General features: G+C 44.9%; 1 protein-coding gene and 1 long non-coding RNA gene across 3 annotated transcripts in view; one reads left to right on the top strand and one right to left on the bottom strand.

Annotated features, from left to right (window-relative positions):
• Window positions 1–200: 200 nt before the first annotated feature.
• Window positions 201–20,448, bottom strand: part of DIAPH1 (diaphanous related formin 1) — a 75,788-nt gene continuing 55,540 nt past the window's right edge. Inside the window, exons 22-28 of one of the 2 annotated variants that reach the window (XM_083624591.1) lie at window positions 20,206–20,335; window positions 16,653–16,778; window positions 14,992–15,155; window positions 14,116–14,251; window positions 8,224–8,310; window positions 3,367–3,416; window positions 201–456 (exon numbers count right to left, since the gene is read on the bottom strand). In XM_083624591.1, coding sequence (XP_083480717.1) covers window positions 418–456; window positions 3,367–3,416; window positions 8,224–8,310; window positions 14,116–14,251; window positions 14,992–15,155; window positions 16,653–16,778; window positions 20,206–20,335 — 732 coding nt within the window. In that variant the 3' untranslated portion in view covers window positions 201–417. The remainder of the gene's footprint in view (window positions 457–3,366; window positions 3,417–8,223; window positions 8,311–14,115; window positions 14,252–14,991; window positions 15,156–16,652; window positions 16,779–20,205; window positions 20,336–20,448) is intronic. The other variant, XM_083624590.1, reaches the window with a different exon arrangement.
• On the top strand, window positions 10,690–13,382 carry LOC310767645. The gene is made up of 2 exons (XR_014551001.1): window positions 10,690–11,295; window positions 12,996–13,382. It is a non-coding gene; the product is annotated as an uncharacterized lncRNA (long non-coding RNA).

Genomic DNA, 20,448 nt, shown 5'->3' on the forward strand with positions numbered 1-20,448 from the left:
GGTGCATGCTCAGCAGAAAGCTCTGTAGTTCTGATTTTGAGAAAGGCAGGTGGCAGATTCAAGATGAGATGTCCTGTGCTGTGGTATAAAAAGGCTTAAAAGACGTTGTAAAACAGCCCTAGAAGGGGGCAAGGCAGAAGTGATTACATTATTTGTCTCCTCGTCTCATGCCCGTGAAAAGTAAAATCAAAGACTGCAAAGTGACTCAGTGTTTTTGAATTCCTCTGCCATGTGTGTCTTTCTCCTGCCACAGGCTTTAGTCCTAGCCTGGGCTCTAGCTCTGGCGGCTATTCCCCTCCGTGAAAGTTTCATCTGGAGTATCTCCATTGGGGGATTCGGCTTCTCCGTCTTTATCCTTCTTTAGCTTCTTGTTTTGCTTGCTTGAACCCAGAGCATCTTCCTTTGTCAACTCCGAGGCTAGCAATGAAGTGACGGCACAGCCAACTTTTCTGTTTGCTGAGGTGGGTAGAGAGATGAGGGGCGGAAGAGAGACAAAGTTAAACTCCCAAAGGAAGTCCAAAGCAGAAGAACAAGCTGCTGCACTTTGGTAGGTGTTGCTCCGAAGAAAAGGAGACATGAAGCACTGAAATTTACCACCCAACCTCTCCACATAATCCTTTCAATCAACCCCAATGGTAAGGATATGAGCAACGTAACACCAGTGTGGGCATTTCCAGAAGGGCAGCTGTTTCCACTCTGTTTCAGCAAAACCACCTTAAAAATTAACAAAGTTATTACAGAGAAGCTGTTGGGGACTGCAGCTCACTTCATCAGACGTCTGCTATCCTCAGCTACAAGGATATTTATGTATTGGGGCAGGGGGAGGGGTTGAAACAGTGAGGTCAGAGTGGAATGAAATGCAGAAAGTTCCCAGTCAGTGATAATTATTTAATTAACAGTGCTAATTCACTAAACAGTAGTTGTTGAAAGCACAGACAACAACTGTAGGCTGAAAAAAATAAGACTGTAGACCAGGGGTCCTCAAGCTACAGCCCACAGGCCGCATCCAGCCTGCCAGGGTCCTGAACCCGGCCCGGCCAGGTTTGTTGGGTCAGATTTCACGTGGTTTGAGGAGACAGCAGGCCCATACTTCCCACTGAAATACTTATAAGTTTATGTTGATTAAAATCATTCATTTTAAATATTGTATTGTTTTTCCTGTTTTTTGTGCCCTACAAATAAAATATGTGCAGTGTGCATAGGAATTCGTTCATATTTTTTTCAAACTATAGTCCGGCCCCCAACAGTGTTTGAGGGACAGTGAACTGGCCCCCTGTTTAAAAAGTTTGAGGACCCCTGCTGTAGATCTTCCCCAAGTAGGTTGCCTGCACTTGGATATAAAGGTTTATCACCACTCGACTGCTTCCATTGGTAGAAACGGCATGGCTGCAGGTGCCTGTTCTGCATCTGAATGAACTTGATTGTTTAGTGTGGCAGCACCTGCACTTGGGAACTCCCTGCCTAGGGAGATCAAGCAGGCGTCTCCACTGTACTCTTTCCAGCGCCAGCTGAAAACATTCTTGTACCTCAAAACTATAAAACTATGTCTATTCAAGCACTTTGATGTTTTGGAATTATTGGCCTGGAAAATGAGTAAGAACTGACCCAATCTTCACAAAAACCAAGACTTCTGGCTTTGTGGACTGGAGAAAGGGCTGTAGTGAATGACACCATTTTGTCCTATTTTATTTACAAGGGCTTACATAGCTGAAAAAGGGATACAGCAAACTGATTCTGCAAAAGTGGTTCTCAGAGAAAAACAGCTCAAGAGTGTTTTCTGAGATGAAGCCTTTCTGCTAATGACTGTCTTCTGAAGAGACAAAACACTTGTGTATACAACACAGTTCTGTGCAACCCAAACCACCTGGTAGGACTGTCTCCTAGAACATGCTACTTCTAGGAAGGGGCACAATCACCTGTTTCAGAAGAGACACTCCTGAGACACATGTTTTGGCACAGACTGTGTAGAGAAGTGGATGTCTTCCAAGCTATAAATATGGATAGCTTCTAGCTCATATCATCACATTTCAACTGCCTGATAATGTCAGTACACTCTCGCCCTGTAGGTTATTGCCTCTTGTCTGGATTTTTGGTATCTGTTGCCATGCAGGCTGACCCCTAAGAGGCTTTGGTCAACGAAATCAAACCCTCTTCCCTCTGCTCCACCTGCAGTTCTGACAAGGACAATTAACAGAGAATGTCCCATGCCTGAACCTATTACAGTCACAAAAAAGCAATACTGCCTTCCTGCTGCAAAGAAAGGTACGGGCACCCCAGGTTTGGGGTATGATACCAAAGCAGCTGTTAAGCTGTGAAGATACCTCTTGAAACTGGAGATCATACAGATCACAAACCCTGAGCATCATGAGGGACAGTGGCTAGAGGTTCAGTCATAGAGAAGGTTAAGGAGGATCTGGGAAGCTGGAGGGGTCACTTTTGGCCTGCCAAGACAGGCAAACAAACATTCAACACAGAGATCATAACTTGTGCAACATACACACACTTTTACGTTATGACACTGTACCACATGAGTGTGCCCATAAACCTGATCACAAACAGAAGTCTAGAGAAAACTCCAGGGTTTGGGAAGAAGAATGCAGAAGCAAAGACAACCATGGGAGAACCAAGTGGCAGCTCTGGTTGCTGACCTGAGATGCTGTAGTTCCATGGAGAGTTCAGTTCACCAGACACGGAAAGAAAGGGCACACTTTTGGTGTCACATCTAGAGCAAACACCTGAACATCATGCAAAGGGAACATGCAACTGGCAGAAGAACGACAATTCTAAAGGCAAAGAAAACGCTCCTTGTCATCTGCTTGTGCCTGCCTACCAAGTTGTACTAGGACTATCCTTGAAGGGCAAACCCTGAGAAACACTTCCTATAGCCGCAGAGCTTGTAGAGTTCAGGGTTGTAAATATACGAAGCAATAAAGACAAAAAGGAATACGTAGAGGTGTCAGCCAGTTGCATTGCCTGGATGATGGATCACTGCAGTACTGGAGTTGGGAACACTGCACATGCCGACAAGGAGGGAGGAGGGTGAGGAGAAAGACAGCAAGGAAACAGCCTCAGAAGGAGCCAGGAGAACCAGGAAGATTGTCCTGGGCAGGGCAGGCCCATGCTCCAAGACAGAAGTGAGGAAGGATCCACACTTCAAAGGAACCAACTATAGTGAGTCACATGTACTCAAGGTGACCCGTTCGGAAGCCCAAAGACAATCAGTTCTGGGCAGACTGCTGAACCCAGCATGGGAGGCTGCCTGAACGCCAATCTCCTCTTCCAAACTTCCTGCCTGCAGCACACGAGGACATCACACACAAATGGAGGGGAGTGGGAGGAAAGAACATCCACATGCCCATGGGTTACCCGCTCAGGTGTGTGTTCCTCCACCTCACAAAGGGACAGGACAGAGTTTGCTGCGAGGAAATAAAAAAAGCGCCCATCAGGTTACCTGTTCAGGATGCTCCAAAGCTCTGCCTGCCTTCCCCACAAGAGAACAGAGGCAACAGGAAACCCCTCTGCACAATTCCAGAGTACCTGGGCTCTGTATCTATTTACAGTGGGCTTATGACCCATAAGATACCGCAAGAGACAGGGCCTTGCGTACGTTTGATCAGTTCAGGCTTTTGCAGCTGACTGGTCCCTAATTCTTCCATCAATATGAGGAGCAGGGGGACAGCCAGAGACCCACAATTCAAAAGCATGAGCTTGTGCCATACTGACTGCCAAAGCATGTGAACAAAGCAGGTGATAAAGTCATTTCCCCCCTGCAACAAAGTCAGCATAGAACCATTACATAGTGCTTTAGTTCTCAGAGGTTAAAAATTAATACCCAGGCTGTACCACTTCAGACTGCAGGGCACAGGGGCTTATATGAACAAATGCTCTTCTCCCTAACATGCCAGATTTCTATGTGAAGGGATTCCTACCCTTTGTATGGAGCACTCCATCTTGGGAGTGTTCACCTACAACCTTAAGTGCTATTACAGACCAGATTCACCACCTGTCTTAGAAATAACTAGGTCTAAAACATGTGGATGGACTAAACTGGAGCTTCTGGTGTTATGGTTTTTATTTCAGATAGAGACTAAACAAAAGGAGCTGGATCAAGGAAGTGGAATGACCTCATTATCTGAACTCCATCACCACAACAGCAGATGGTCTGCATGATGTCAGGGCTGCGGGCATCAATGACAAGATGAGTAATCAAAATCAGAAGGGCTGTCTGAATCAGGCTGAAACCATGACTGTAGGACTATCACTGAGGCAAGCTGCATGGGGACAGACACAAGGCTATTGTGCATTCCCCTCCCTGCAGACGGCAGCAACTGGCAGGCCTTTCTTAATGAACTAGCAGGAACAATATCCCTGCTGACTTATCCCACAATAACTACTTAAGCTATTCAGTGGAGCCCACAAAGGGCTATTCGCTTTTTCATTCCTTCACATCCTAGCATGAATATGCCAGTGCCACTGAATAGCGACAGCTGCTTGTCAGCGAAAGCAAAGTCAAAGATCAGAGCCAATTGTGTTGATAAGCAGTTACTCTGTGGCAGTGACAGGATGTAGCATCCCTCCCTGCCCCCAAATCTTTATGAGGAGGGGCTGTCTCAATTTCTCTTTGAGGGCACATGATGTTAGCAGTAGATGATTCTAGTGAAAGAGTAACAAAACCCTTTGGAGAGATCAGCAGTACATCTCTGCTCTACCTTATTTAGATGGTTCCCATTGATTTCATAGCTCTGAGCATACACGAACCTGGAAATCAAGTCTCACCACTGGGCTGAAGCAGAAAAGAGAAGTAGCTTTGGAGAAATCAGAATCAGTTTGGGGTTACTTCTATACATCTTTGTCACTACATGCCCAAGGGACCTCTGCACCTAGAAGTGCCTTTTGCCAGGTTGAAATTGGCTGAGAGGAAGAAGCAACACAGGGAAGAGGCCAGAAGAGACTGCCAGCTGGCCTGGGCATCTGATGCTGCAATCACCATTTATCTGCACAGACCCTTCATCCTAACTGGCGTGGGTGGTTACCTTCCATCTTTCCTAGCTCCCCCTCCTGCCAGGTTGACTCTTAATCCTAATCAGTGGCAGCTGGAGAAGCCTAAGGTCCCCAAACTGTCCAGACTGGCCATCTATATCTCTGCAGTAAGGGCCCCAGGGCTGGCAGTTAGAGGAGCCAGCGGAGCAGGGCCAATGTGTGCACAGGGGTGGAGGGCAGCATGTTCCAGTTTTCCCTCCACGGCTCACCTGGGTAAGCTGTCACACTGTCTTTTGCGGTGCCACCTGTAGCATGAGAACATTTCTCCATTTTTATTATTTGTACAGACAGAAATATGTGGCACATCTGCAGAATGGAGCAACACTGAAACTGGCTGGAATTTCAAGTAATACTCAGCAGTGAATGAACAGTGGCTCCATTCAGACATCACACCAACCCAAATTTAAGCTTTTTAAATGGCAGATTGGTATATTGTAAGTATTGAACCAGTACTGCATGGATCTTCAACCCTTGCTCTGTTCAACACATGGGCCCCTCTTAAAGGTTGGTTGCTGCTGAGAGATCATGCCTTGCTTGCTGACTTAGCTCTCTCCTTAAGACTGCTGAAAAAGTGCAGAGCAACTTGCGTCCAACCCTAACCCTAAAAAGCCCGTAAAGGTAATGGTAAAGGTAAAGGACCCCTGACAGTTAAGTCCAGTCACAGACGACTCTGGGGTTGCGGCGCTCATCTCGCTTTACAGGCAGAGGAAGCTGGCATTTGTCCAAAGACAGTTTTTCCGGGTCATGTGGCCAGCATGACTAAGCTGCTTCTGGTGCAACGGAACACCGAAACCAGAGCAGCGCACAGAAACGCCATTTACCTTCCCGCCGGAGCAGTACCTATTTATCTACTTGCACTTTGTGTGTTTGTGCTTTCAAACTGCTAGGTTGGCAGGAGCTGGGACCGAACAACGGGAGCTCACCCCGTCGCAGGGGCTCGAACTGCTGACCTTTCCATTGGCAAGCCCAAGGCTCAGTGGTTTAGACCACAGCGCCACCCGCCTTAAAACACTCTAATAAAGTGATTGTGGCAGGCTTATTGCAGCTGCTGCTATCCCAAGAAGGAGACTGTGGCTGCTTTGCTCCTCCCCAAGGCTCAGCACAGGCCAGCAGCTAAACCAAGGTTTGACATGGCATGTTGCCCAAACCAGGGATCATAGTGAAGGTTCCCCAACTGCAACCACAGTTTCTAACTACAGGATAAACCTTGAATACAGATGACTACTTTGGCTTACTGTGGCATGTGAAACAGGCCAAACTCTGCCCTACCTATTCAAAAGACCAGCTCATTCAACGTTTCCCTGCCTTAGGATTCTTTTCCTTTCCTCCCTGCCATAATGCAAAGGCAGATCATTGTGAAGACTCTCTTGCTCTGCGAAGCACAATCTACATCCAACTTGATCCCACTGGCCCAAAAGGTGACAAAAAAGCTTAAACCTTAGTACTGCAGTTTAAATCTTAGTATTTCAGCTTAATTATCTATGATGCAGCAGGTTGTAACAAAATAAGTCATTTTTGTTCCGTTACCTGCTCTGGGTTGCTTTGACCGACTTTCTGCAAGTTATCTACAACTCCTCAGGTGAGTTTGGCTGCATCAAAGTGAAACTGAGGAACGACTGATGCAGAACTATTTCTATTTAGTGCCTAACTGATAGGGTTTTGCAATGTCTGCTTCTTCAGAAAATTACTATTCAAATACATAACCATTTCTAACCTCAGAACGTCATAAGAATTTGAAACTAACATGCTTTAATATATTTAACAAAATTACTTAGCACTTAAATTGATCAGTTTCTAAAGACCTGAATATTATCAAATTCTTACTTCACATTATTAAATTAAATATAACATTCAAATGATCAGTTAATGGAAAGACATATGTATATTTGTGTGTGTATCTGTACATATAAAGTATCAGCGAAAGGACACTTTATTACACACATTGATTACACTTATTTCATGTTTTTCCTGTAAATAAATTCTTCAAAATGTCTACACATACACACACAGACACAGAGAGAAAGTTATTTATCTTGAAGGAAGACCTTTCATTTTACAGAAAAAGCATGAATAATCTTGTTATCTTGTATATTAATGGGGCATTAAATATAATACTGCACCAAGAGGCTTTGTCTGAATCAGCAAATTGTGGTTTTTCTTGTCAGAAATCATGTGAAAATCAGCCCTTCTGGACATGAGCTCTCTCGGAGGCTTCTTGTAGTAACGAGAGAGACTTAAAAGGAAAAAGTGGTGAAGTCATCCAAACTTTCTTTTTAAATTGTCTGTACTCTGAATGTCAAATTGAACCACAAGAACCAGGGAGTGCATAATAGCTTAAATAGTGTTGGGACTATTGACTTCAGCTTGTAATTACTGCATATTTTAGTCAACTTGAGCTGCTCACTGAACTTGTGATGCTAAATAAGAGCTCTTTAACACATTGCCCCATGTTACATGTCCTTTCCTCCATAGGGTCAACCATATAAAAGTGCTCCAGATTTTTCTCAGGGCTTATAGAATCCAGGAAGCTGCAAGGTGTACCTTTGGCTTGTAGACCATCTGGCTATTAAGAGGAAGCAACAGTCAGGCAGGGGAAAGGAGTTCAAGACAAATGAACAGTCCTGGCATGGAAACACAGCAAGCATCCTTTTGCCAAACGTTCTTTTCATAGAACATCTTACCACTTCAGGCATAAAGGCATCTATAAGCAGATTAATTACCGAATCATTGCCACAGGTATGCATTCAAGAGCTGTGAAACCCATCAAGTTTGATGGGTGAGTTAGAGAAGTCTTGTCTTTCCCCGAATCTCAAATACCCACTCTGAAGTGAAGAAGCTGGTCTCAATTGTACCCGCTACAAAAATGCTTCATAAGGTTGTAAATAAATACAAACCAATATCCAATACTGAACATTGGTCCAAGGTCACTCAGTGAACTTCAAAGATAAGCAAAGCATTTTTTAGCTGCCAGATTGAAGACTAACACTATTTTTTAAAAATCAAATTGGCTCTTACATTGTCAGCAGAATGGCAAAGACAGGAAACTGTGAGCTGCCATTATGCCACAAACGTGTGCTTGGTGAGTTAAACTCCTTCTAGGCATGACTGAAGTTTCATCTTTCTTCCATACAATTCAGGTTTGATCAACAAGAGGATCAGAATTCTGGGCCAAACAGAACATACCTTGGCGTGGTCCTCTTTTCCTACGGAAGGCTGCTCCTGATTGCAAGGCCTCCATTAGACTGTCCATAACTCCTGTTTCATCGCCCTCTGCAAAGTGCAAAAAGAAAAAGAAAAAAGAAAAGGTGACTCACAATGCCTTTATATTTTTACAGATGCAAAAGATGACACCATCTACCAAGCCCTCCCACAGTGTGTATCAGGTGAATACCGCTTCCCAAGACACCCGTACAAGGAGCGCATGGGAAGATCACCCACCAGGCTCCCATCAAATAGTGCATGGTGAAATATTTTCTGGCTCAGGGTGCAGGTATTGGGAAGATGATGGAATGTATATTTGAAAGCACTTCTTTGTAAACAAACAAACAAAAAGAACTTTATACATGTGGGAAATTGATATGTCAAGGAGAAAGCCACACTAAAATGCTTCTCAAAGTGATTTCTAACTGACATGGGGAGTAAGTTCTTTTTATAACATAGGGAAATATTAAACTAGGCACTCACACTATGTAGAGCTGCAATCCCAAAAACAATTCTGCTGTACATTAGATTCAGAACCATACCTGCCGGTTTGTGTTAGTGTTAACTTTTACGTTAAAAGGTTGGGGAGGGGGGAGATGAGAAAAACCATCAAACGCTCCTCCCCTGCCTTACCTCACTGCTTTAATAACCCACCTCTGATAATCAAAGTGAGAATGCAGGAAGAAAATGTCTCAAAGCAGCAAACTCTGAGAAGGTCAGGCTAGGGAAGGGGCAGGTTTTCCTTTAGTCACTCACGTGCTCCCCACCCCCCACCCCAGCTTCTTAACTGAATTGGCAAGCACAGCTGGTTTGGCCCTCAGCAATCATGCTTTCTGTTCTACTAATAAGAGGAAATAAATTCCTTCTTTATCAGCACAAAAACTGAGATGAAACTCCCCATCGCAGCTCTCCTCGCTTCATTCCAGCTATTCCATTACAGGGCTGAGGAATGGCTCAGGCCTCCCCTGCCCCCGCAATAGCAAGGCAGGCAGGGATGGAGGAGCCTTTTCTCTGGTCACCATTTTAAAGGAAACTGACCTAATTCACACACACACACTAAAACAGCACATGATTTGCGATAAAAAAAAGAAAAGCAAAATGCAATAAAATAACCAATCAGTCTCTCCATCCCTAAGACAGGCTTGGGAGGAATCCCTCTGAAAGGCAGCTCCCCCCCCCCCTCACACACATGTTGCAGTAGGGTGGGGGGCTTCCTGGCAGGCTCCCAGCAGCTTTTAATGGGCCCAGCTACTGGGCTATTCTGCTGCCTTGATGTGATTAGCACCCCCAGGGCTTTTGTGCCATCCATTTCCCATTAATCTCCTTTTCGCTCTCAGCAGCTCTCTGGCTACTAAGGAGATTAGCTTGCCTGTCTCAACTGATCGCCTTCCCCTAGCAACAAGGATGCTCCTGGCCCAAAAACCATGTGCCAAGGGAGACCCCTGCACTGTTCCTTTGGCAGAAGCTGTGCGCTGCCATGATCCTCTCTTGCCAGACGAGCAGCTCAGCCCACCTCACCAAAGGAGGTGCAGGAAAAAGAACTAAGGGGCTGTGCCTTTGCTTGGTATCCCTTCTCACAGGAAGAAGGGAAACCAGCAACACCTTCTACAGACATTATGAGGGGTGAGAGGAAACATGGCAGAAGCAAAAGCTCTTGCAGCCTTTAAGGTTTTGTGAATGAAAACTCATGATTTGGTGCTGTCTCTGCATTCGGGGAGCTGGTCCCTCTAACATCCTTGCCAGGATACAAAGGCCCTGCAAATATGTCTGCTGAGAAAAGGAGAGCCCAAAGATTACATTATCTGCAGGAGCACAAATGTTTCTAATTCATTTAATTCCACTGTTGTCATCCCCGGCTCCCATCCACAGTGAGCCTGGTGCTGAAAGCGTTAACCACTAATTCACAGGCTGCCCTGCAAATCTTGGTTTCCGTGGCAACAGCTCCTGGCTAAACATAAACCTATAAAATCACACTAGAACATCTGTTGGGTACTTTCAGTGGGTCTGAATCCATTATCCACAGCGCCACCTGCTGGCAAAAATAACCTGCTACACCTGACCTATATCTGTATATTCAACCTGCTAAGCTATAATAATAATAATTTATTATTTATACCCCGCCCATCTGGCTGGGTTTCCCCAGCAACTCTGAGGTGGCTCACAACAGAATATTAAAAACACAAGAAAACAATCAAACATTAAAAACTTATCTAAACAGGGTTGCCTTCAGATGTATTCTAAAAGTCAGATAGTTGTTTATTTCCTTGACAGCTTAGAGGCATGCATATAAAAATGCCCTCTTAAAGGAAATGTGTCCACCAGTCAGCTCTGAGATAAGCAAGAAAGAGTCAAGAGAGCAAAACGTTCCACAGCAGTCCTCCAGGACCAGACCAATGACCCACCGAGTCTAACATCCTATTCCCATCTGTGGAACATGGGGACGCTTGCCTAACATCAAGTCAAGATCTTGCAGGAAATGGGCACCTATACTGGCACCGCTTCTCTGGCAGAGGTGGGGGGCATGAAATGCTGCACCCATGAGGGTGCTGCCATAATAGTAGGGGCTTGTGTGCTTTGCTCCAGAATCAGCCCCTCCCTTCAGTGTCAGCTAAGAAGGACAGTTAAGAATGTCAGTTAAGAAGGGCCAACTGTCTCTTCTTGTTCCTTGCCTCACTTGCCTCAAGTTGCTGTATTTTGTTTCTCTCGTTATGATATTGGGCTACAGTTTTCTTTATTATTAAGCTTAAAAAGGACCCCTGACAGTTAAAGTCCAGTTGCGAACGACTCTGGAGTTGCGGTGCTCATCTCGCTTTACTGGCCGAGGGAGCCAGCATTTGTCCGCAGTTTTTACGGGTCATGTGGCCAGCATGACTAAGCCGCTTCTGGTGAAACCAGAGCAGCACACAGAAATGATGTTTACCTTCCTGCCAGAGTGGTACCTATTTATCATCTTGCACTTTGATGTGCTTTTGAACCGCTAGGTTGGCAGGAGCAGGGACCGAGCAACGGGAGCTCACCCCGTCACGGGGATTCGAACCGCCGACCTTCCGATCGGTAAGCCCTAGGCTCGGTGGTTTAGACCACAATGCCAACCACATCCCAAATATTATTAAAGCTTAGTTTACATTTAAATAAATAATAATAATCAAGTCAAGCCACTGGTCCATGCAGTTCATTCTCACTGAACCACTCCCAACCTGACTGAATTATTTGGTAAGTTCAATGGTGCCAGCTCTTGATTTCTATAGATGAGGGACCCCTTTCTCTTCTCCCCACCTCTGTGTTTCATTAAGCTTCAGGAAGAAGCAGGAAAACAGCACTGGCCTAAGGGAGATGGAGGTACCCCTTAATTCTTACTGCTGTTTCTCTGCTTGTTCCTGAAGCTTAGTGAAATATGTGGAGGGGGGAGAACAGAAAGTGGTCCCTTATCTACAGAAATCAAGAGCTGGCACCATTGAACTTACAAAATAATTCAGGCAAACTGGGAGTGGTTCAGGGAGAACTATGGGGGCCCTCCATCTCCCTCACATCCTTCTTTCACTAGGCCAGGGCTGTTTCTCTGCTTATATATTACTCACAGCACTGTTTCACCACAGTAATCCAAGACAAAATTGTGGGGGAAGGGGAAAGGAATGTGAGGAGAACCATAAGCCATGTCACTCAGCACAACTTCGAGTTGCTCAAAGGCAGGGGTAACTGGCAGGAAATTGCGGGAGACAGGAAATAAGCAGACAGGGGTAGTAATTGAGTCCATATGTTCTAACAAAGGAATGTTTTTGGTAGCTAAGAGAGGATTGTGTCTGTATGTAAGGAAGCCTTCTGGAAAGACACAGATTAGCAGACGGTCACTTGGCTGGGCAATCAGAACCAGCATTTGGAAAACTTGCGCTAATATTGGAGGCATGAATCAGAACTGTAAACTGACGCAGGGCCGTCATTAAAGCCTTCTAAGCATCTAGGCAATTAGAAACTAAGATCTAGATAGGATTCTAATTAACAAATGCTATCTATTTAGATATGTGACTGCTGCATTAAAAAGGGGTAAATTAGTACTATAAAGTCACACAATTGCTGTTCAATTGCAAGACATGCAAGTCAAGCAAAGTGGGCTCAGTCCATAGTTCCAGGGTCCATTACAATAGCCTACGCTTTCAGGGGCGTACTGTGTTAGTTTACCGCAACAAAAACAACAAGAGGCTTGTAGCAGCTTAAAGATTAACAACTTCATTGTGGAGAAAGACAGGGGTGGAAGACCCGTGATCCTCCAGAATTGAGGCGATATACTCTGACCAATGGGCCAAGATCATCATTAATGGTAACATCCTCCAGATGTTGTTAGACCACAACTTCCATCATCTCTGATCCCTAACCATGCTGGTAGGGGCTGACAGAGCCCATCATCATATGGAGGGCACCACATTGGCTATCCCTGGTGGAAGCTGTCATAGGTTAGAGTTCATCAGACATATAAAATGTTTTCCTCAGTTGGCAAGTGTATATATACACACACTTTGGTGTAGAGAGAAATAATGGTGTTCCGTGGAGTCAAAGAGCAATAAAATGCAAACAGTCTATATAGCACTTCATGCATCTGATGACATGGGCCCTAATCTATAAAAGCTTAAGCCATCATGAATTTGTTGTTCTTTAAGGTGCTACAAGACTCTTTCTTGTTTATAATGAACTACTGTCTTAAATAATCCTGGGCTGAAGTGGTACTTCTGTTATCTAGCCCCATTTATTTATTTACAAAGTGTTCTCAAAGCTGTTTGCTGAGGAAAAACTGAGCATAGACCATCATGCAAGCTAAAACATACACAAGAACAAATTCAAAGCCCTGGCAGTAAGGAAAGAGCTTAGCTCTCAAGGCTTGGCAGAACAAAGTTTTTACTCGTCTCTGAAAGAAGACAAGTGAGGCAAAGTACTGGAAGGGATTCCACAGGATTTAAATGCCATGGAAAACCATGAAAAGGAAAGGAGCAAAATCAAACTGAGCTCTGAAAGGAAGAGGAGGAGGAAGAAAGCACCAAAAGAAATAATTTAAGCATACCATGCTGATGAACAAAGCCCACTAAACCAGAAAATTCCTGCACAGAAAGCACTTTTATATCGAAAGTTGTATTAAACTTGTACATAGAGAATCATAAATGTAAAGTCATTTTGCTTCATGTAGATATGATGGAAATGGACCAGAAAACTGTGGTCCATCAGAGTTTCCCACCCCATTTATACCCAGCTGAAGACACGCTGAGGCTATCAAAATGTGACTCCATGAATATTACTTAATCTCATTTCACTTTCAAAATGCTTCCAGGGTAGGCCTGTGCCAAGTATGAAGAGCCTCTTCAGATTTCAAGACACAAACCTAAGAGCTCCTGCTACTGAAAACTTCTATGATTGAGATGCAAATTGGTATATAACTAGGGATGTGCCTGTCAGTTAAAGGGGCTTAAGTTTGGCTTCCTTTTCCCCTGCACACAGCCATAATGGCTAAATAGAATCTCCATGTTCAGTGGCAGTACCCCTAGAGGGCAAACAGTGTGTGGAGGGTTCTTGCCTCCTTATCTCCAGGAGACTGGAAGGCCACAGTTGCAAGCAAGATGCTGGACTCCGGGTCTGATCCAAAAGAACTTTTATGGGATCCTTAAGGGAGAGGAGGCACTGACCCTCCTTCCTGCAATGACTCTGCCCCCTTCAAAATAGCTTTCCATCCACTGAGACAACTATAGAATAAATCCACTGGCACTGTTAGGAAATCAGTATCACTAGGCCAGGATCTGTTACTGTACTCACTCAAGACTTCAGTGCCAAGTCGCTCTGTTTTGCATTCGGTCCCCTCTTCCCTATTCTTACCACCAAGCTGCTTTACATTACCTGCATTCATATCTATCAGTTGCTCTCTCTTCTGCTGTTTCTCCTGCCGTTCCTTCTCAGCCTTCTCTTTGGCAAGCTTAGCTTTACGCATCTTCTCTTCCGTCTCCCGCCGCTTCTGATTCTCCTTTACGGCTTGCTGAAAAGCAGACACAGCTGGCTGGTAAGATGGACTATGGGGGAGTTATGGCAAGGATGTCCACCTGATGTTTCCTTCTCAATGGCATAAAAGATAGCTCAAGAAAAGAATTAGGACAATGCGAGAGAAGAATTCAACAGGTTTGTGTAACTTGGGTCTACTAACAGCTTTAGCTATGTTAGTTAAATGAAACCTCCAAGTTCATAGGAAGTAAATGCTAGTTGCTAGACACAATGCAGCCATATGCCTTTCAACATCTCAGATGAAAACAGGCACATGCATGTTACTGCACCAAAACCCACATTACACTTCTGGTCTGACCAGAACTCTTTTTTAAAAAAATGCAAAAAGAAACAACCTTTGGCAAGCTTTATCTCGCAGATTTGGCTGTATAACTGCAATGCAAACACATTAAACAACATTTATTATCTGAATAGGCATTGGCGCGCACACACACACACACACACACACCCTTTAGGTGAGGAGCTGAAGCCTCAAGAGTAGCAATTCTAGTGTACAAACACATTTCAAAAACACCTCCACCAAAATCTCTGCAAAAGGCCTAATAAGGGCAAAATGAAAAACTCATGCAACGAGAGGGGGCTGTATCCCACCAGGCACTGTTTCATGTGCTGCTGGAGGCACGGCGCTGGGTGGGCTTTCACAAGTCGGACACAAGCAAAGCAGTTTGCATGAGCAGAGGGTTGTATGCAGCTTAGCAGGCCAGAGGGAATGCTCACCAAAAACATGATTCTGAAGTTGTGCAAATCAGTGAAGAATTCCTCAGAAGATATTTTACTGGTGTCAAACAGGAAATACTGTCCTAATTCCATAAAGAGGTTTTCCATATTTGAGTGCATCATCCGCAGCTTCTCATATTGCTCCTCAGCCTCCTTAACAAAGCTGTAAGACTTGAGTCAAAGATCACAGTTGCTGAGTGGAAGCACAATCTAAATTTAACAAAAGAGCTCTATCTGCAGGTGACCCTCGGTGTTCTCAGCTGCTCTCCCCATTCCATGTCATCTGCCTGTATTTCTGTTTCAAACCAACTAACTTCTCTCTCCACGCCCCCCCCCAAAAAACCCCACCTGCAATTCAGAGTTCTACACGCATCCAATGACTAGCATTGCTTTGTGGCACAGGGTTGCCTATCATCTGCTCACTAAGAATTCTCTATTATAAGCAGTTAGTTCCACCAGTCCTGGCAGCACCCACCCATGTATTGTAGAACCCTCCCATACTCATAGCTGGAGACTCCAAAGGATAGTACAGTGGTACCTCGGGTTACATACACTTCAGGTTACATACGCTTCAGGTTACAGACTCTGCTAACCCAGAAATAGTACATCAGGTTAAGAACTTTGCTTCAGGATGAGAACAGAAATCTTGCTCTGGCGGCGCGGCAGCAGCAGGAGGCCCCATTAGCTAAAGTGGTGCTTCAGGTTAAGAACAGTTTCAGGTAAAGAACGGACCTCCGGAACGAATTAAGTACTTAACCCGAGGTACCACTGTATCTTGTTAGGTGGCATACACCTGGTCCTACTGCCAACAAAATGAGCAGGACACACATGGAAAAGTATTAAGTAAGTTTGAGCTTGCTCCAATTTGAGCCATAAATAAATCTGTGACCAGACCTTGTCATTGCATGCCCTAACCCTGTGGTAAATGAAGAGGTCCCTTAGGTACAGAATGCCTCCCCAACACCACCAAAACCTCTCCCCATATGAACTGACCTGGACCCTGCAATCATAATCTGAGGCCCTTCTTCGTGTGCCCCCTCCATGAGAGGCCAGAGGGAGGCAACACAAGAACGGGCTTTTCCGTGGAGGTTCCCTGCTTGTGAGATGCTCTCCCCAAGGAGCCTGGCCTGGCGCCTTCATTGCATATCTGTAGGTAAAAACATTCCTCTTCTCCCAGGCCTTGGGCTTATTAAACTATCTATGGTCTTTTAAACTGGGGATTGGGGAAGCTATTAATTTAATAAACAACAACTACAGTGGTACCTTGGGTTAAGAACTTAATTTGTTCTGGAGGTCCGTTCTTAACCTGAAACACCACTTTAGCTAATGGGGCCTCCCGCTGCCGCCGCGTGATTTCTGTTCTTATCCTGAAGCAAAGTTCTTAACCCGAGGTACTATTTCTGGGTTAGTGGAGTCTGTAACCTGAAGCGTCTGTAACCCGAGGTACCACTGTACAGCCATGTGATCACAACTGTGCAGTCACTGTCTGTGACTTTGGAGAAGAGAGCCTTCCTGGCAGCTCCCCTTGGTTGTATCTTATTAGTGCTCCCCTCCAATGAGGAAAGAATCCAAAAGGGCTGGTTCCCCAGCAGCACACATAAGAGTTCCTTATTCTACATGCTGTTCTCAGGGATTCCCAGTTCACAACGTTCTGAAGGATATCGACATTTTCTCTTTAAATTTATCCTTCTCTTCTGTAGCGCTGGGGCATTTGTCAACATCACGCCGCAAGTCTGAAATCTGTTTCTTCATGAGGTCCAGGCTTTTCCCTAAATCCGCTGCAGGAACTTTGGGGTGGAGGGAAGACAAAGCAGGAGTAGAGGAATCAGAAAACAAGGAATTTGCTCACTGTAATTTCTTGAGGGAGGTAGGAGGGCATTTTAATTTTAACTTCAGGATATTCCCACCCATCAGACCAGAAGGCAGGGCTAGCTATTAGGGACTTCTCCATGGTAGTGGTTTCCCCAACTCTCCAGACTGGGCTAGAAAAAAGTAAGAACTGTTAAAACAATAGAAACCCCAACCATTAAAAAGCACACAGGGTGGTGTGCTGAACAGAATGAACAAGGAATCACACAGAGGGATAATTTCAATAACAGTACATGGGGGGAGCGACATTATCCATGATTCTCAGGGGATCCGTTTAGCATATAAAAATGCCTTCTTAAAGGAAATGTGTCCACCAGTCAGCTCTGAGATAAGCAAGAAACAGTCAAGAGAGCAAAACGTTCCAAGTGGGAAATAATCACAGCAGTCCTCCAGGACCAGACCAAGGACCCACTGAGTCTAACATCCTATTCCCATCTGTGGAACATGGGGACGCTTGCCTAACATCAAGTCAAGATCTTGCAGGAAATCAGCAGGAAAACAGCATCTATACTGGTACCGCTTCTCTGGCAGAGGTGGGGGGCATAAAATGAGGCACCCATGAGGGTGCTGCCATAAAAGTAGATGTCTTGTATGCTTTGCTCCAGAATCAGCCCCTCCCTTCAGTGTCAGTTAAGAAGGACAGTTAAGAATGTCAGTTAAGAAGGGCCAACTGTCTCTTCTTGTTCCTTGCCTCACTTGCCTCACTTGCCTCATGTTGCTGTATTTTGTTTCTCTCATTATGCTATTTTGTTACAGATTTCTTTATTATTAAAGCTTAGCTTGTTGTTGTTGTTGTTTAGCCAATTAGTCATGTCCGACTCTTCGTGACCCCATGTAAGCTTAGCTTACATTTAAATAAATAATAATCATCAAGTCAAGCCACTGGTCCATGCAATTCATTCTCATCACTCCCAACCTGACTGAATTATTCTGCAAGTTTGGTGGTGCCAGCTCTTGATTTCTGTAGATAAGTGACCCCTTTCTCTTCTTCCCACCTCCATGTTTCATTAAGCTTCAGGAAGAAGCACAAAAACAGCACTGGCCTAAGGGAGGAGGAGGTATACCTTAATTCTTACTTCTGCTACAAATCAGCTTATGCTACAAACTACAACAACAGGGTTCTCCTAGCAGTTGTGTGTGTCCTAAACACAGGGAAGGTGTTTTGGCATAACACTAAATCACACTTTCATTTAACTTCAGTTTCGTGTGTCACCCCAAACCCTAAAAGTTAATCCAGTTAGTTGAAACAAGATAGCTCCATAAACTATGGCTTGGCGTTTCTTCTTTTAACTAAACCCAACTAAGATTAACCACCATTTGTTGAGACTCAGATAACATAGCAAACCATGATTAATCTAAAATGGAAAAGAAAGCTTCCAAATTCCTCCTCATAGCTGCACTGGAAAAAAGAGTAGCTGTGCACTAGCCTGAGGCTTGCTGCAGCTCATTCTCATAAAGCTAAATTATGTACATCTGTAAACACCCCTAAGATTAATAAGATTTTATCAGTGACCAGCACTGTTATCTAGTATTTGTACACATGATGTTTTGTGACAGGAGGGCTGTTAAGTGTTCAAACCCCCATCACAAATCATTGTTTTGCTGCATTGCTAACGGCCACCTTGCATGATCCTTCATCATTTCCATCATCCCCACACCAGAGGAGGGGCAGGGATGGAGAGAAAAGAGAAAGTGGCTGCCAAAGGTCCCCTAATGGGTTTATCACACAGGCAAGATTTGAACCAGGGACTTCCTGATTTATTTATTTTTACTACTTTGTTGTTTTCTCCTTTGGAAGAGTGAAATAGAAATTTAATACTAATTTTAATGCTCAGCCATTCCGAGACTTAACAGCACAATCCTAACCATGTCCACTAAAAAAGTAAGTCCTGCTGAATTTAGTGAGGCTTACACCTAGGTAGGTGGGCTAATGAGGGCAGCCTTATAAGCCTGTTTTGTCTGGGCTGAACGTTAGCGCTTCATTTACTAGGGTGCCAAAGGAAAGCGCGGCAGCTGATGGCAGATAGCTGGAGGATAAATGTGTGTTTATAATAGGGAAATGAGTCCGGAAGGCAGCTGGGAGCTCCTGATCACTGAACAAAATGAACACCCATGGCCAGTGCTCTAATGTTTCCCTCTCCTTCCTTCCGTGTTAGGCACTGACTCTCAATCCACAGCAGCAACCCATACAGCCAAGGCAAGAGAGATGGGAGACAGGACAGATGGACAGCAGAGTGATCGTGACGACAATTCTCCTGCCATCATGCTCAGAATGTCCTTCTTCTCCCCTAACACAAGTTAACGTCATAAATAAAGAACCTGGGTTGCTTGTTTCATACAGACAGTCAAAATGTCTGATATGACCCAGATTGATTTATACAGTAAACACAGTCCTCAGCTGCACTCTGCCAGTGGCTGGATGCTGGGGATGAAGAGAAGAGGGCTGCAGCCTTTATTATGCCTTGTTTTGTGAGCTTCCCAAATTCATCTAGCTCTCCACTGTCAGAACAGGACGTATCTACGGCTTATGTACCACCCACATCTTAAGCCCACCTTTTGCCTCCCAAAATGGAATACACCAAGGCTGAGCCAAAACGGACTCCCCCACACACACCCCAAAAACCCCGATGCCTTAGCTGCAGGCTATAAGGCTCCTGATGTTTGGTGGTGGAATAAGGCTGAATAAGAGTGAAATGTCTGTTCACCTTACCAGTAGCATGGCACAAGTGGTAGAATTATGGGCAAGGAAACACCTGCACTGCCTGGTTGGTAGGCAGCTGCCCACACTCCCCACCTTGCACCACCTTACTGTGGGCAATTTGATACAAGAAGCATCTCCTTCACCCTGAAGTGGTTTCAATTACTTGCAGGAACATTGCCCAATGTGACTGGTTACTGGGCACAGCAATATCATCACGGTCCCTGGGTATGGACTGAAGGCCCACAAGGCAATCAACTTTGCTGAAGCTAAGCAGGTCTGGCTCTGGTCAGCGCCCTGATGGGTGATTGCCTGGGAACATAGTGTATGTCACCTTGGGGTCCGTGATGGAAGAAACTGGGACAGAAATGTAAAAAAATAACAAATAAGGTTCACAATGGGATCTCTGGCTGGGGTGCTATGGTGAAGGAGCAGCAGCAGCCCTGGATAATAAAAGAAAAAACTGCAGCCCTGAAACAGTTGTTGAGAGGCAAAGTGAAGCACAAGCAAAGATGTTTGAAAAGGGCAAACCTTTAGAATCCTTTAGCAGAATGCCCTGCCTCCCCGAGTCCCTTTTTCACATTAAAAAGCCTGAGATGGTAAGTTGCAGCCAGAGAACGCATGCACAAACACCGGCCCCAAAATACCTTGACAAGCCTTCTCCACGTGGATGAGTTCATCAGGAAACTTCAGCATTTCAGGATAACGCACCTCACACATTTCAGCTACGAAGTGCAGCAAAGTCATCTTCTGGTCAGCTGACTTTGTGTCTCGGAGCTAATAGTGGAGAAAGCAGGCTACTGTGAGCTCTGTTAAATATGATGAATGCCATTCATCAGTTGCTTCTCCCCCAGCCCCAAAAGATGTCAACGGCTTGTAGAGTCAGGATG

The sequence above is a fragment of the Podarcis filfolensis genome, assembly GCF_964270895.1.
Source record: "Podarcis filfolensis genome assembly, chromosome: 7".
Classification (NCBI taxonomy): domain Eukaryota; kingdom Metazoa; phylum Chordata; class Lepidosauria; order Squamata; family Lacertidae; genus Podarcis; species Podarcis filfolensis.